The sequence below is a fragment of the Rattus rattus genome, chromosome 4 (assembly GCF_011064425.1).
Source record: "Rattus rattus isolate New Zealand chromosome 4, Rrattus_CSIRO_v1, whole genome shotgun sequence".
Lineage (NCBI taxonomy): Eukaryota > Metazoa > Chordata > Mammalia > Rodentia > Muridae > Rattus > Rattus rattus.
Window position 1 is genome coordinate 176,990,455 of NC_046157.1, and position 17,150 is coordinate 177,007,604.

At 49.5% G+C, this 17,150-nt stretch overlaps 1 protein-coding gene across 1 annotated transcript in view; it reads right to left on the reverse strand.

Moving 5' to 3' along the window:
• The window catches only part of Ptprm (protein tyrosine phosphatase receptor type M), a 681,698-nt gene extending 667,300 nt beyond the window's left edge, over positions 1-14,398 (reverse strand). The window contains exon 1 of the mRNA XM_032901727.1: positions 13,873-14,398. Coding sequence (XP_032757618.1) covers positions 13,873-13,945 — 73 coding nt within the window. The 5' untranslated portion in view covers positions 13,946-14,398. The remainder of the gene's footprint in view (positions 1-13,872) is intronic.
• Between the last annotated feature and the right edge of the window lie 2,752 nt (positions 14,399-17,150).

Here is a 17,150-nt window from a genome sequence, read left to right on the forward strand (position 1 = left end):
GAGATGACAGTTACTTCAGATGAATAAGTTACTTCCACTGACTGTTTTCACACAGCTAAGTCGATGGACCGTTAGTTACTCATTGATAACAAATCAATGTACCTTCTCTCCAATTCAGAGTCTTTAATTTTTTTTCACTGTGTCAGCATAAAATGTTTAATTAGATTATCCCTGAGCCTTTCCACCCCGTAAACGTAACCAAAAGCTTTGATGCTGTCCCTTCGGTGCTGAGAATTAGGGACTTGCCCATGCTCATCAGGTTCCCAACCACTGAGCTACACAACCAGCCCTAGACCGCAATCCATCACGTGATGAATCTGAGCGCTACTGCGGCTCTGTGATAATCTCTGCTCCTGCACTCCCTATCTCCGGTAAGCTATAAATGCGCACCTCATGGGGAGAGGTGGGAGAATTGCCACCAGTTCAGAGCCACCCTGATCTGTGCAGTAAATTCTAAGCTGGGTAGGGTTAGAGCAGGAGACTCTTGTCATTAAAACAACACAAAACAAAGGAAATGAGTGCATGGGGAGGAGGGGGGAGAGAAGCCCAGGAGTTACATTTTAGAATTATGATTCAAATAAATGACAAGGCCTGAACTCCCTTCCTGCCACCTCCGCCCAGTTCCCAAAAGATTTAGTGCATTTATAATAAGTATAATGAGATTAAAACAAGAAAAGCATGTTAAAATAAGCTGAGGAAAACGAAGGGAGACTAGGAACTGGGCCAAGGAAAGGATCCAGAAACCAGGAGCAATAGACAGAGGACAGACCGGGTGTTAGTTGCTTCAGCTTGGATGCCATCCACTGGGAACAGCCCTATCTCTCCTCGAAGCCCAGTCACAGGGCCCGACTATGCCCTCGGGGAGTGGAATCTCTCTCCCTACTGGAGTTGGAGGAACTTTGCCTGTTGCTCCTTAGAAATATGACAGAGAGAAAAGATCCTCTGAAGACTTGGACTCTGAGGCAGCCCTTCTCGTGTGACCTTCTCTGTGAGGAGAGCCTGCGAACCCCTTGATTTCTTGCTGATGTGAGACGGCTTGGCAGGATCTTCCTCTCAGTTTGAAAATGGCTCTCGCACAGTAGAATAGACCTCCGAGTGCATTCTAATGCCCAACAGGAGGACGGTGAGGGGTTACCTCAGACAATGGCTTGCTGAGAAGAAACTAACCACTCAGAGGAATCACCCCTTCTCTTGGAACTAAGGTGCAGAAGGAAATCTCTCCAGCAGGTCATAGAAATCTACAATATAATACACCTCAGTTCAACTCAACACCGCATGGCTCTGTAATGCACCCCCACAGCTCTGTAATATGTCCCCACACAGCTCTGAAACACACACCCCCAAGGCTCTGTAGCACAGCCCATTTCGCTCTGTAATATGCCCCACTTGACATCACTCCAGCCATACTACCTTTGCCACACTTTCGTTGCAGTCCACACGCTCGGCGAAAGGTAACTGTCCTCATGGGGCTTGAGTTATGAGGTTCTCATATGACTCAAATTGATCAGGAGTGGAAACCTTCTGACCTCTCAGGGCCTCTGTGGGTCCTCCCAGCCCGGCTTCCCCTAGCTATTGAGCCCCAATAGGTTTGAGAATCTCACATCCCCACAACTTATGTGCCTAGCTGTTCTGTAACAGTTTCTTCCAGCATCCCTTTCAGATGACGCCATCATCAAAACAGTCCGTCTTACGGGGGAGTTCTGTGAGGAGGTGGGGTCAGTGAAATTGACCTGATTCACTACTCCACTCCCTGCCAGAGTAAATGATAAAAACAGAGACCCTTTCAGAAGAAAAAGCCTGAACTGCACAAAAAATGCAAAACAACAACAAAAACCAGAAGAAACTCTGCAATGGAGACTGAGACCAGCGGAAAAGGTTCAGACCAGCTGAGGCCCCAGGAAAGGACACTCTCCTCCGTGTGGAGCTCCCTGCAGGCTGTGGCGTGTGCTCCAGGTTCCCAGCTTTCATGACCTGCCACCCATTTTGGAGTGGTCTTTGGTGATGCAGCTGTCCGTGGTGAGTCATGTCTGCTCCTGAGAGTATTCTGCTCCTCACCCGTATTCCTGTAAGTCAGTCATTGGTTCACCAAACTGGACTTTGGCGGTAACCATACTTCGGTCTGCCATGGGCTCCCTATCTGGGGTGAGTAGACACTTAAGTGCGTGTCACACAACACTTGCCCCTAATCAGGGCTCAGTCTATGGTAATCGATCATCATTGTCCATTCTGAGCCTCTGAACTGAGGCCGATCTCTATTGTCCAACCTAACAGCGAGAATCACAGCCTCAGTAGGCCAACTGCCTCAGAGCCCTTGGTGGCACCTGAGGCTGACAACCACACTGCCTGGTGCAGAGAGAAACAGCGTCTTGGCCTGGGCAGCTCCAGCCTGTGGCAGACATGCACCTCCACACTCCTCCACCCAGCCTGCAGCACCCCCCCTCTTCATTAGGCACCTCAGGGTCCATGATACACTTCTCAGATGGGTCCCCATGGTCCCAACATTTGGAGCGACAGTGATCAACCAGAACCCCCGGTTCATTCTTGCATGCTGTACTTCCGGACAAGCTAATCTTCCTACTCTTTAAGCAACTGGACAGATCTTCTAGGTACTTGGATCAAATGCCTTCATCTTCCAAATGACACGTCTGAATGCAAAGAGACCGACTTATCAAGGTGACGTCCTATTAGGGATGTCACAGGAAAGATAGCTTAATGAACCACCTCTGCTAGAGACACATTTTGACAAGCGCCTTTCTTCCTTGACCAAAATGACAAGGAAGTGAAATTTTCAAGTGTCTGAACAGGCCAGGGAGGAACAGAAAATGTCAAGCCTCCGCCTTTGCTTAGGGGACCCCCTGCGGCAAATTATTCCTCGCTGTCCGTGTGTTTCAGTGAGCATGAGAGGCAGAAGTATGCACAGGGAAGCAATAGTCCCAAAATACTTCACAGATTATCTTGTCTCCTGATTTTCCTCTGAATGAGTCATCTCTAAAGAGTTTGGATCTGGAAACCAAGAGAGCTAAAACCATGGGGCTCTGAGGACCCTGGACTGCCTTTTCCCTTCTGACTATGTCCCCCCCACATTCCAGAGTGATGCCACATTCATTACAGACACATCAACCTGGAGGCTGGCATGGAATATTGTTTCTAAAAAACAACTTGTTTCTAAATTCATTTTTCTCCATTGACACAAGAAAGTGGGAGCTTCATGGTGCACAGGTATGTTTGTGCTCGGGAGCATACATGCATGTATGCACACACATGTGTGCACGCACACACACACGCACATGCACACACACGCACACACATGAATTTCGGATTTTCAATGCCCACAGTCATCCTCAGACACTCCTTAACACTAGTGAGGAACTGTGGTAAATTCTGTACATTGGCAGTGGCTCTCCATACTGAGCCCCAGTAGCTCCTGGGGTGGTCGCTCTTCCTGTCTCTGTGGTCTTGCTCCAGAGATCAATGAGTCTCTTCAGGCCAGGAGTCTGAATTCTTGTCACCCCAGGTGACTGCATGGCACCTGTCCACCACTGTCTTCTATGGCTATCGACCTCTGCTCTCCCTTTGTGGCCTCGGTAGCAATGACTTTCCCACAGCTCTGAGGTGACCAGTGTGCTAATTTCAGGAATTTAGGATCTAACTGTCATGACATGATGTAAACAGCCACACATACACATTCACATGTCACATATCCAGCTACCTAGAACCATAGCCACCGAAGCCTTAGAAAGAGTGGAGACTTAAGGGACCCTAAGAATGACAAGGAATATTCAGCCTTCCTTGACCTACAGAAATAGGAAATTTGCTCAAGACACCCATCAGACACATGGGAGACAAGCAAGGCCAATGCCCCTATCCTGACCATCATGCACACAGCCACAGCCCCTCAGGTGGTTCACTAAAATACCGACTATTTATAGTAATCCTACGAAGATCATTTCAGAAGAAGAGACTGAAATTCAGTAAAGCAAAACAGCATGTCCAAGGCCTCTTGACTGTCCAGAGGTGGGAAGAGAATTCAAATCCAGGCTCAGTGGATAAAGGTACCTGTGGCCATTCTGAAGGCCTGAGTTCAATACTCAGAACCCACAGGGTGGAAAGAGACAATCAGCTCCCACAAATTCTCAGACCTTGACACACCTCCCTCTATACATGCACTGTGGTAGTATGTGTGTGCGCACACACACACACAGAAACAAACACACAATAAAAAGTAAACACATAAATGTAAAATAATGAGCAGGTGTTTTAATTGGGGTTGCTATTCCCGCACAAACATCATGGCCAAGAAGCAAGTTGGGGAGGAAAGGGTTTATTCAGCTCACACTTCCACATGGCTGTTCATCACCAAAGGAAGTCAGGACAGGAACTCACACAGGGCAGGAGGCAGGAGCTGATGCAGAGGCCATGGAGGGATGTTACTTACTGGCTTGCTTCCCCTGGCTTGCTCACGGAACCGAAGACCAGCCCAGGGATGGCACCACCCACAAGGGGTCCTCCCCTCTTGATCACTAGTTGAGAAAATGCCTTACAGCTGGATCTCATGGAGGCATTTCCTCAAGGGAGACTCCTTTCTCTGTGATAACTCAGCTTGTGTCAAGTTGACACACAGAATCAACCAGTGTAGCAGGTAACTTGACAAAAGAATGATTCAATGTGAGGTGGGGTCAGGAGTTTTGGTCCTCACCTTAACACCAAGGGTAATGTCATCACCCTCCCACCTCACCTGCCCTGGGCAGCCATATCCCCCTTACTTTTTTTTTCCCCAGAGGAACCCTGCCTCACACCAAGGCCAAGAAAAATACAGACAGACGGACTTTGCTGGATGTCCCTTGATCATATGTTACTATCCTTTCTTCATGGCTGTCCATCTTCCCTGAATTTCAGACAGAAATGGACAGGCTCCCTGGCATCTTTGGATCATAATGGCTGAAGGTTCTTGTGTGACCGAAAACTTTAATCCAAAAAATGTCCTATGCGCTCCTCTTGCTAACCTGTCTATAACCATCACGGCGGATGTAGGAAGGTGTTGTTCCTTTGTGAAAGCACAGAGACCCAGAACATAATACCCATGGATGCCAGTGTCCATGTGAAATTACACCCTACCCTACCCTTCCTAAGAAGTAGAAAACACAGCTCTGGGACTATTGTGGACGTGGTCCCTGTGTATGACATTTTATCACTCGAGAAGACCGGACCCTGAAGGGAGAGGAATAGGGTAATACATGTGAAGACTCAGGAAGCCTGCTATTACCATGATCCACTCAGAGCTCTGCAGGGGTAGGATTAAGTTCATCCTTGTGAAGGCTCATCTGGTTACCAGGGGGCCTCAAGTGTAGTGGGTCCTGTACAAGAACTGGCCTGTATCCATGTTTATGAGGTGTTTTCTGATTGCGAATGTGAGCGATATCACCCACTGGGGGTGGTGGGAACTGGACCAAGTAAAGACACTGGCCTAGCAAGCCAGTCAGCATTGTTCCCCAGTGCCCCTGACTCAGTTCCTATCTTGGGTTCCGGCCCTGTCTTCCCCTAGTTGACTGAGTGTGACCTTAAGCTGAATGATTCTTTTCCTCTCCATGTTGCTCTTGGACATAGTTTCTCGAGACAGCAAAGGAACTCGACCTAGGAAACTCCCATGACTGAAAGAAAAGACAAAAGGCAGTGTGCATACTCCCTACCTTGGTGCCTTTGCCAGGCGATGCCCTGGTTTTTTGTTTACAAATGTGTGCACGTGTGTTTACAGGTTCAAGTGGACCTGTTATTCCCCACCGTGTGTGTGTGTGTGTGTATGTGTGTGTGTGTGTGTGTGTGTGTGTGTGTGTGTGTGTGTGTGTGTGTGTGTGTAGGTCTTAGTTGGTGCTCACCCATTGGGCTAGACCAGATATCCAGCAATCCCCAGGATTCCTCCTGTTTCTGTCTCCCCAGTACTGGGCATTACTAAGCCTGGCATTTCCCGTGATTTCGGGGGGTCAAATGTAGGCCCTTGTGTTTGTGAGGTGAGCACTTTTCTGACTGAATCACCCCCGGCCAGTCCATTGCTGTGGCTGTTTTCATAGACACCACCACGTAAGTAAAGAGTAGCATGGCAAATCTACTGCATGATAACGTCACCTTTTGATGAGTATTATATCAAATTTCTACTTTAAAGTAACACCTGAGTCATAAATTCCTATTATGCACAATAAGAATACAGGCTTACTTTTGTATATTTAGTTAACAAAAAAAAAAAAAAAAAAAAAAAAAGGTTGCACTTTTAGTTTTCCTTTAGTGAACAGAATCTTTCTACACTCATTAACTGATAGCAGCACCAAGCCCTAACCCCACACCTGGTTCTTTTATTAAGGTTATGTTCCAAAGGCTTAAAAATGTCAAACCTGACAGGACCGGGAAGGGTGGGGGGCGGGCAGAGCTGCAAGCTGAAATGGTTTAGCATTCATTCTCTTCTCAGGGGACTACAGCAAACATTTACTGAGCAACTACTTCGTGTTAAACACAGTTGCATTAAAACGTAGCCCTTTGCGTTGGCAGTATTTATTTTAAAGGGATGCTTTAAACCACTTTTATAACTGTGTGGTGTACAGCGGGCACATTTCAGGCATGTAATTATTACAAGAGAGATGAGGAGGACTCCTCCGCACTGGGAGCCGTCCATTTTTCTCTAGTCCCTGTGAAAGCCCACCCGTGATGCCACTGAGATTCCAAGAGGGGAAGCCTGGAAATGTGTCAGGCCTCCGATGGCCACGGGAAGCCAGGCTGAAATGTCCTTTTTATTGTTTGCAATAAATTCACGTTTTGCATATTGAACAAGTGATTAAAAACGTTCACCCGTCAGAAAACAAATAGATGGAGCTTCATCAGCTCCTCTGTCTTGAAGCTCAGAAAAGATGAATGTTTTGCTTTTATTCAGGCTATGGCATGGTGATGTAATCATTATTAGGCAGTGAGTGGCCTGTTCATCGGAGGAAGGTTTTGGGGCCTTCGTTTTGAGCAGGACTCTGGTTCCTCTGCCCTCATTTATTTGCTCCTGACATCCTGAAATCATCACTCAGCCTGGCTGTGAGGCCAAGTCCCCTGCTCTGATCCCCACGTCTACAGGAAGCTGCAGTGTCCCCTGTCCCTCTACCTCTCCTTGCTTGTGCTTCCCGTAAAAAGTCAGAAATGACTCATGGCTAATGACCACTGTGAGTGTTAAGCAGGACAATGGCTAGATCAGATTGCCAAGCAAGTTTTAGTGACTTCTGGACTTCCATACCTAAACCCACAATGCCATATACAAGCTTCTGCCCATGGGCTGTCCAGTCAACTGTAAGTCACATACATACCCAGACTGCACAGCATACAACCTGCTGTGCTCCAAAGGGTTATCGGGAACTCTGATTTGATTTGCAAATGACGGCTGCCGCTCAATTCCAGCTCTCTGCAGAGACTAAATCAGCATACCATACAATCACAGAGGCAAGGGGGAAATTGGAATGATGGCCCCAGACCAGCTTCAAGTCGTCCGTGGGTCACTAGGGAGTCACACAAAAGTACAGGAGAAGCCACGCTGAAGAACCAACAGCTTACACAGAAGAATTTAATTCTGTAATAATGAGTTGGCTGATAACATATGAAGCAGGTGGGGATCCGCTAACCGCTGTCTCCTTCTCTGGCTGTAAATTAATGAGCCCAGGATGTTCCTCCTGGCTCAGGCAGGTGGGTTTGGGGACACGGCTAGGACTAGTGATTAGTGGTGGATCACGGCAAGAGAAGAGGCAGGGGGAACTGGCTGGGTCCTGACAAACACTCTGTTTCTGAGAAACACACCCACTAGAATGTGTTCAAGTCGATCTACGGTGCCTTCACGATCCCTTTTCCTTTACCTGGAGCACTAGATGCCAGAGATGCAGTGATTGTCTCCGGTGGCCGACCAGAAAGCTAGGCTCTGGTTTTGGATACACGTGGCTACACTTCAAACAGAAGACAGAAACCTTTTAGTTTCTATTTGGAAAATAAGTATAATTCCAAAGTCCCAAATTCACAGCTCTGTACTAAAGTTCTGACTGTCACACTGGGAGCACCCAGGTCACCCCCAGAGACATCTCTGCCACTTTAATTTTTGGTGGATTTGAAAATCCTGACAACTGCTGTTCCTTATCCAACCCTACGACGGGGCTGTGGAAACAGCAAGTGCGCACACAATGAATACTTGAGGTGAGGGCACTGTTTTAATAAGCACCAAGGGGTGGCTCCTTCTTAGAAACGATAGCATCTTCTACGCACTTCCAACCAGGAGAGGCTGCCGATGACTGGGCACTACAGTTGAACTCAACAATTTAATTCAAACTTTACATTAAGTACACACGTAGCAATCATTTGAGCCATCTCTCCAGCCCTTTTCTGTCGTTAACCTCTTCGGCTGGCCAGGTCTAGTATCTTCTCTAGGTAAGGCTGCTATCTGAAGTGGTGGTCCCTCCCCTGTGGTCCCACTTCACAGTCACCATGGTCCCCCCATATCCGAATGCTGATGAGGCAAACATGACATCTAAGGAAGGAGTCCATACTCTTTATGTTTTCCACCCCAGTTCCCTCTCAGCTCCGGTTAGGGTGGTCTGATCATTTCGGGTCTTTTTCTATGTTGTTTCTTAGATTCCCCAGGCCTATAAGAATCCCCTGGAGTATTTGTTCTAACAGAATGCTAGGGCTTGACCCCAGCTCTTGCTGAAGAGATGAGAACTTGCAGCTTTCCCACCCTCCTGAATGCTGGCTGCTGGCCCATGGACCACACTTTAGGATGATGCTCTCTTCCGAAACAACTTGTCTCAAACTATGGCCACAAGACTGGTCTCTGCCAAAGGCCCTCCGAATCACATCACTGGGCTGAGGAGAAGCAATTCTGGAAATGATGGGTCCAGGTAGTCCTTCCCAACTCAGAGCCATGGAAAACCAGAAGGCTGCAGGGTTTTCATGCATGGACGCCACGCCATGTCTCTACTGTCTTAGGAACCCACTTGTCATAAGTAACAGTAGCAAAGGCCCTCCCCAGGGCCAGTCCATCTTAGTAAACATTTTCCCTCCTGTTTTCTGCCTTTATTTTTCACTCTCCCTCAAACTTCCAGACCCTTAATTACACCCTGGACTCGCCAACTGCCCCACCGAAGGGAAATGCGGTGCCTTGTGGGACAGGAAGCTCCTGGACTACGCCCTTCCTTCTCCACACCCAGTGCAGACAGCCCTACTTATTCCCCACCCACCTCCCTCTGAGTTACAGGGTGAATTCTGACTTTCCAACGACTAAACCTAAAACCGCTACAGTATTTTAAGAACCAGAGAAGCTGTGTCCCCTTACAATAGCAGGCTCGGAGCATTTTGTATCTTTTTAAAATGTTTCATTAGTGAGTTGGAAAGGCCGCCATAATTAAACCTTCTCTGGCTTATGAGATAAGCCCATTAGCAGGGCTGCATTGTATTCATAGAGATAGGGAGACAGAAAGACACGAAATGGAGAAAATTCGTGGAAGAGTTGGTTTTCAAAATTAAAAAAAAGGGGGGATCTTGGAATGAAAGAGAAAGACATGGTAATTGTTACCTAAGAATATTTTACATTTAGAAAAAAAAAGTTCTTAAAATGTATTCAACTCATGGGGCCAGAAAGATGTTTCAGAGGTTATGAGCCCTCGATGACCAGAGAGGCACTGAATTTTGTTCCCAGCACCTACACGGCTTGGTTTAGAACCCTCTGTAACTTCAGCTCCTCGGAGACGTGGCACCCTCTACTGGCCTCCTCGGGTATCAACATACACAGGGAAGACTTACTTATTATCCAAACGTATTTGACTCACTAAAGATTCCTGCCCATCCTTCTGAAATGAAAAATATATTTCAAATACTTAAATAATATAGCATCTTAGGAAATGTAATGAAATCTAATCCACAATCTCTAAAAGAAAACGAACACTGATCTAAAACACAGCTGCTTCACTAGAATGTGCCCTAATAACGCCAAGAAAGCACTATGGTGTGCGGAGAAACTTAAGTACACCATGGGTTTTAGTAGACAAGTGCCTCAGATTTGTTGATATTCCAAAACCAACTTCTCCCAAGTCTAAAGGCTGTGATTCATTCACACACGTAATCTGAAGACATAATTAAAGCCAGTGGTTCCTCAAGGAAAAGAAAAATCTGTTAGAAATATTCCAGGTATGGATTCAAGTATCCACATTTCACTGTGTGTCAGGAGCTTCCTATCAGAAAACTCATAAAATAACCCCACACAACATAGACTAAAACCTGTAATTTTCTGCATCAGAACAATTTATTATGCTCAGACAATTCCTCACAAGCACATAACACCAAGGATACAACGCTATAGTAATTTCCTGGCACATTCCTTTCCAGCTCACTGATTGATACTTGAGGTATCTCTTCCTATCAATTATCCAGTGAATGTAACACACACACACACACACACACACACACACACACACACACATGTGGAACGTCATGAGGGTAGTTGTCCAAACCAGACAAGACACTGGCCTGCTGAACAGACTTGCTACCATTCCTTCAACAGACCTCTGCAAGGCTGAGTTTTGAAATCATTCCATACTCACAGAGGACTGCAGACACTGACCAAAGAGCAAAGTGCCCCCTTTGCTTCCCCCGTGGTTATGCCTTACGACGGAACAGAGAAAAATTAACCCACGTTAACGAATGAGCCGTAGGCAGCAAGGGGCCCTCACACTCAACGCGCACTTCAGTCAGATTCCCACATTCCCCCTAAGCTCCTTGAGAGATTCAGAACCAAACGTGTGTGGAGGGCCGGCAGGGTCACAAAGTTGTGCTGGTTGAATGATATCCCCGGTACCAGAGTGGAAACAGAGAGCCAACTCTGTCCTTTCTCTGCAAGCCAAGCTTTCCAAACTTCACACATCAGCCTGTGTAGGGAACTAAGCACTTCGCTGCCCAACCTTACTACAAGTTGGCTTTTTAAAGTGGGTCAAAGAGGAATAGCTTGCCAACTCCTTGGCTCCTCATCATGGAAAAGAGTTGCTTAAGCCGTGTTATTTCCCCGTCCTTTTGCCTTAGTCTATGTCTTTTTACAGAAGATGGGTTTTTTTTTTTTTTTTCAAAATAACCTAAGCCTAGAGACAGTTAACATTGCTATTTTGCCTAATAATTTGATAGCTTAAAAAATGGAAAATATGTTTAAGTGAAACACTTACTCATTATAAAATCCACATGGGCCCAAATCTTAATTCCTTTCCCTTATAGTGAGTCTATTTAAAAAATCTGGGGGTAGGGGGAGCCTAGCTCACTTCTATAAAGGACCGGTAACGAGCTTAAATCCATACCCATTCTAAGAGGCAGGAAAGCAATGGAGGAGGGGTGGCCAAGATGAGTCCATGAACTTCATGGTTTCATCTGTGAGGTGGACACCAAGAAGAAAACGTCAGCTCAGATTGTAGGAGAGAAGAGGGCTGGGTGTGGATCCCAGGGCTTTGAGCATCCAAGTCAAGGCCTTTGCCTACGAGCAAACCCTGCCTCTCGGGGATCCCTCCCCCACCTCTCTCTCCCTCTCTCCCTCCCTCTCCCTGTCACACCAGTCAGTTCATAGACCATTTCAAAGCTTGCCAAAGGCAGTGCCTCGCACTAGTAACTTACTAAATAAACAGTGAGTGCCAGGTGTCAGGTCCAAGACTCTAAATTAAGTGTTCTATGGGAGGCTGAGGGGATGGGGGTGGGGTGGGTGCTGAGCCCTCAGAGAGCTTACAGTGGGACGCTAAGCCCAAAAGCAGCGGGCTACTGCAGAACGGTGTGGAAAGGGGATGCTAGTGCCACACCATCGACATCAATCTTCTCAGCATGCACAAAATAAACCCTACAACCCCCAGTGTCCCAGGGCAGCGATGCCTGGCCCCGTGCTTTCCAAAAGCCAGCGTGGGGGAGGGGGCCGCTGGAGGTCCGGCATCAAGCCCGATTTTCCCAAATGGGAGCCTTGCCAACTTCAAGTTTTAAATTTCTCAACATTTCTAAGTCGTTTGTACACGGCCTTTCATTTTCTCCCCCCCCCCACTAACATAGAAAGATAATTCTCGCTTTCCAGATAGAAAAGAAAAGGTGTTTCCATCCACACCAAAACGATCCTTTAAGGATCTTTAAGAAGAATACCGCTGAACCATATAAATACTTTCAGCCACCTCCTTAGACACAATGTAAAACTTCGTCACAATGATACTCGACACAGCTTAAATTTAAACAAATCCTATCTAAGAGACTTAGGCATGTTAATAATGAGAAAACATCACCAAGGCCTTCTTCAAACTTAGCTTTTCATCCCGAGTTACGAGGCTCCCAAACTGAACACGTTCCTTTATTACTCACTAATAAGAACACAGCCAAAATCTGTATCCACTTTATATCACACAGCTGTGCCTGCCTCAAAGCCTCTTCAGCAGCGCGATTTCCACACTGTCAGGGAGATACTAAACTAGAGGAAGCGCGGTTCTCTATGGAAGTTGGCGGCCGTTTGGGTTTCTTTCAAGGCACTGCACAGCTGAGTACCCGCTCTCCTCCCTCTCTGCCACCAGCTATGCTCAAGGGTCTTGCTGCTCAGCACCAAGCCTGATAGAACCTTCTGTGCCTATGAATTCAAAGGACCAGCATCCCACGATGCCCAGAAAGGCAAACCTGATGCTTTCTCTGGCCAGAGGTCTATGCCTCTTTATTATTTGCAAACGGCACTCCTTACTTTAATGAAAGTTCCCTTCACCATTTTTTAAAAAAAAAACCAATTTATTCAGCCTTCCCGAAAACACATAAAACCCCATTTTGCAATTCTTGTTCAAGGTTAAACGCGGCCTTTTTATTAAAAGAGAAAGGTAAAACTCCACTGCCACCATCGCGTGTGGACATTCATGAAATTAACAAACACGAGGAAGTGTGCGCATGTTGTCAGCGTTTGCCAAGCATCCACGTGCGTCCTCCTGGGACAGAAGATCCTAGAAGCCCTGGCACTCTGTGCCACCTTAGGTCTTGCGCCTGACCCTGACTCATGTCCACATCCCTCTGTCTCCACCAAGAGCTCCTCAAGGCTCGCGAAGCCTGGCTGAGCATAGCCTCGGGTTGGCTTGGTGCACACAGCCAGTCCGCTCCACTCCTTTCAGCTGGGACCCCAGCGCAGCCGGGCTGGGTTAGCAAGTTATCACAACCCCCGCGGCACACCATTAGGGAGGCCGAGGGTGGGTTCTGGGCGCCCAGCCACAGTGGCCAGGGCTTGGGGAGCAGCAGATTCCTCTAGGGTCTCGGAGACCTCCCGCGGTGCAGAAAGAGACCGCTGGCACAGGGAAGCCCTGCACCCGTGGGGACCCGCTGAGGTCGCCCACCGCGCCGGGCAGGGGGAGGCAAGGAGGTCAAGTTTGGGGAGGTCGCGGGCTACACCACTAGGTTTGGAGGTCGCTGCAGGCACAACTGAGCCCTGGCAGCCCACCCCGGCCGCCACCGGGGTCGAGAGGCCCGCGCAGCGCCTACTCCCGGCGGCTAGAGCGGGGAACTTCAGGCAAAGTTTTCTGCCTTTTCTGCCCAGGCCGCCCAGGAACACAGAGCCCCATGCACAAGTCCAGGCCCTGTGGAGACATGGGGCCGAGATGGAGGTGCCTATGCCTGTGCCCGTGCTTGTCCTGCGGGCTCCTGCGTGCGCTGTGCGGGCGCCGGGGCTCGGCGGCTCTTTCCCTCCGGCCATCCGCCAGCCCGGCTCACCCGCTACGCGATGCCGGGTCGGGTCCTGCCTAACCCTGCCCGGCCCCGAAGCTCGCCTCCGACTCTCTGACCCGGGGGTCGCCTACGTTTCAGGCGCCCCGGGAACGATAGTGGTGTCCCGCTTACCTGAAAATGTCTCCCCGGCCGCAGTTAGCAAAAGTCCAGCTAAAGTCACCAGGCAAGTCCCAAGTGTCCTCATGGTGCCGAGTGCGCGCCGGGCCGCCTCGGGGCGGCGGCGGCCGGTAGCCTCGGGAAGCCAAGGGGGACGCGAGCCTAAGCTGCAGGCTTCCAGGGTAGATACGACAGCAGCGAAACACCAGACCCCAAAGTGGCAACAGTTGCACAAGTCCGAAGTCCGGCGGCTCCGGGACCTGGGGACGGCGTCCTGGATCCTCTTGCCCTCCCTCTGGCCCCCGCTTAGAGTCTGGCGCCGCCGGGAGAGGGAGCGGAGGGCGCGCCCGGGGAGTCCAAATCCTCGCTGGGATCCGGTGCTCAGCCCGCCTAAGCGCTGCCCCTGATCGGGACCGAGCCGCCCGTGGCGCCGGGGCCGTGGCTGTGATCCCGCGCTTGCAGCCCGCCGCCTCTCCCGCAGCCCCAGCCACCTCGGGCAGCGGCGCGCCGAAGGCCGAGCCCGCGCCGGCTGCGCGCGGGGCTCCTGCTCCGCGACTGACTGGCGATGCCCCGCAGGCCGGCTGGAAGGAGCCCACGTCACGGCCGGGCCGGAGCCGCGGCGGCCCGCTAGAGGGCGCGAGCGCCCGTGTCCCCGGCCCGGGGCCAGCTCGGCCTGCGCGGCGCCTGCGGGCTCCGTGGGGCGGCCACCGCCAAGATGCGGGCGGGACTGGGCGGGCAGGAGCAACGGTCCGGGGCGCCACCCTCGACCCTAGCTCGCCCCGGCAGCGCCTCGGGTTTCCCACGCTGGCCTCGGGGACAGGGACCGCGCCCCAGCCAGAAGTTTGTCCCGGGTCACGGGCGGTGAGGAGTTGGAGCGCGCCAGGCACGGGGCGGCAGTGTCTCCGGCGGTGGCGGTGGTGGCGGCAGCAGCTGGCTCGTGAGCGCCGGCCAGGAAGCAGCCAGAGCCTTCAGCGCTCAGGGCCGCTCGTTCTGCAGCTTGCAAGGGGCATGCATGCCTCTGTGCCGGAGCCCAGAGCCCGGAGAGCAGGACGCGCTTCTGCTGCTCCACTGCGTGGTGTCGCCACCAGTGGAGCCCGGAGCTCGGAAGGCAGCAGTCGCATGGAACCAGGGATTGAGCAGAACCGGCGATTTCTGCAGCTGGTGCAAATGGAGAGTGAATCGGTGTCTTGAAACATTTTAATTCGCCATTTGGGGTCCGAGATGACTATTTTATTAAGTGAACAAAAACGCTATCAATGATTAAATTGAAAGTAAAAATTCAAGTTTTCAATTTTAATTTTTTAAAAAAGCTGTTCATCATCTTGCTCAGAGTCCCGCCATTAGGGCACCTGTAGGCTATTTACCAAGCTAACTGCGGGCCACGCTGGTTAAACTAAGATCCCAATTTGTGTTCTGTTGTATGCAAGTAGGTTAGAGCTCCACAGCGCGGAGCCTGGAGATCTCACATTGCTTCTCCTGTAGGACCTTTGCACAGTCCTTGGCTGCTTTTTTGGTGCTTTCAAGACCAAAGAAATAAAGGACTCTCTCACTCCGGTGGTTGAAGGCTTTCCGGTGGCCCCAGAACCAGCCAAAGATGGCTTTTGTGATCATTTCTCAAGACATATGTGGCCCAGTACTTCTGTGTCTGCCACACCAAACACATAACCAGCGTGTTCTTCAGGCATTCCCAGGAGGATCTCATGAGGCCTTCAAGTCTCCGTGTTAACCATTCACTTACCATCATCCTATGAGGCCACTAGCATTAATCAGAATTCTAGTGAGCCTGGAAGGGAATTTTTGAAGTCCCATGTTTAATTAAAAAAAAAAAAATCAACAAGTGACTGAGTTCTAATCTGCAACCTGACCTTTTTTACATTGTATAAGATAATTCAGATTTGCTTTTTAAAAGCGGATGGTGACAGACACCTCCACCCCCACTCCCACCCCCACCCCAACGTTATAAAAAGGTAAAAACCAACTGTGGTCTCATTGATTCCCTGTAACATCTTTAAGTTGGATGAAGAGATTGGTATCCAGTAAAATTCATTCATCACATGGGTCAAATCTTAGTTAATTAATTATGTGCCAATTCTTTCTTTAATTAATAATTAATTTTTTTTTTTTTACATTCCAAACGCTGCCCTCCTCCCTCCTTCAACAATACAATCACTGCAAGCCACACAGAAGGTACCTGCTAGCTGCTGAAGGCTGTTTCAGGTTGGTGGCTCCTTCTGAAACAGACCCTGGGCTAGGGCTTGAGTACAGGTATCTTTGACTTTGGGGAGGTGACTCCCAACAAGGCAAACAGGATGCCAACTCAGTCCCCTGGATTTGGGTATCTAACTGTCACCACCACAGTCTAGCCTATTTCTCTACTGAAAGCATTAACTGCCACCACCACAGTCTAGCCTAGTTCTCCACCGAAAGCATTTCTTCGCTCAGGTCATAAAACCTGCTGGGGGCTTTGTGAGTTTCAGCTGTCCCTCTGTTCTTACAGGTCACAGTTCTGAGCTAACTGCATTATTTCCCAGCTCTCCAGGCTACAAAAGAGTGATTAGGGGTTTGACTGCTGCACCCTCTGATTCCTAGGGAGCACTGTTTACTTACTGCCCCTCACAGGTGACTACGAAAAGCCACCTTTGGTCGGTATAAAGGAGAGCAAGTGGGCCTTCCCAGGGACAGTGTCCCTGCAGGAATCTCCACAGGGAACTTGTCTTTGACTTGTATTTCCAGCTGTAGAGCATTCTCTGTTCAGTCTAACCACCCTCTGTCACTCCTACCTCTCTGGGGACAAAGGTGACATTTGCAGAGTGGTTGGCCAGAGTGGGGAGTGCTGTCAGGCCAGTTTCTAAGATGAGTGGGTTCTGGGAGAATAAAAACGAAGACCCAGTCAGTGTCTGGGTTACCAGAGGCTGATAAGACTGGCAAAGGTGACCTCCTAGCACAGCCTGAGAAAGAACCGAAGGGTGACATAGGCCTGTGGGTTGTTTATTTTCTTCTCTCTTCCCCTCCCCCCTCTCTCCACAGGGGCATTGGTAGGGATTGATCTCAAGCCTCTGAGTGTGCTCTGCACATGCTTGGCCCCTCCAAGACCCAGGCAGGAAAGGAGACCATCTCTCTTGGCACATTAGTGGGCAGGGCCACTACTACGGACCGCCATGATTCTGTTCCTAATTTTGTTTCACATCTGTAAAAGTCAAAATGTGAACGGAAACTGATCTGACCACAGCCCGCAGCCACATACCCTGAGTGCTAGGTACACTGACTCTGGAGGTTAACCACAGGCAGGACGC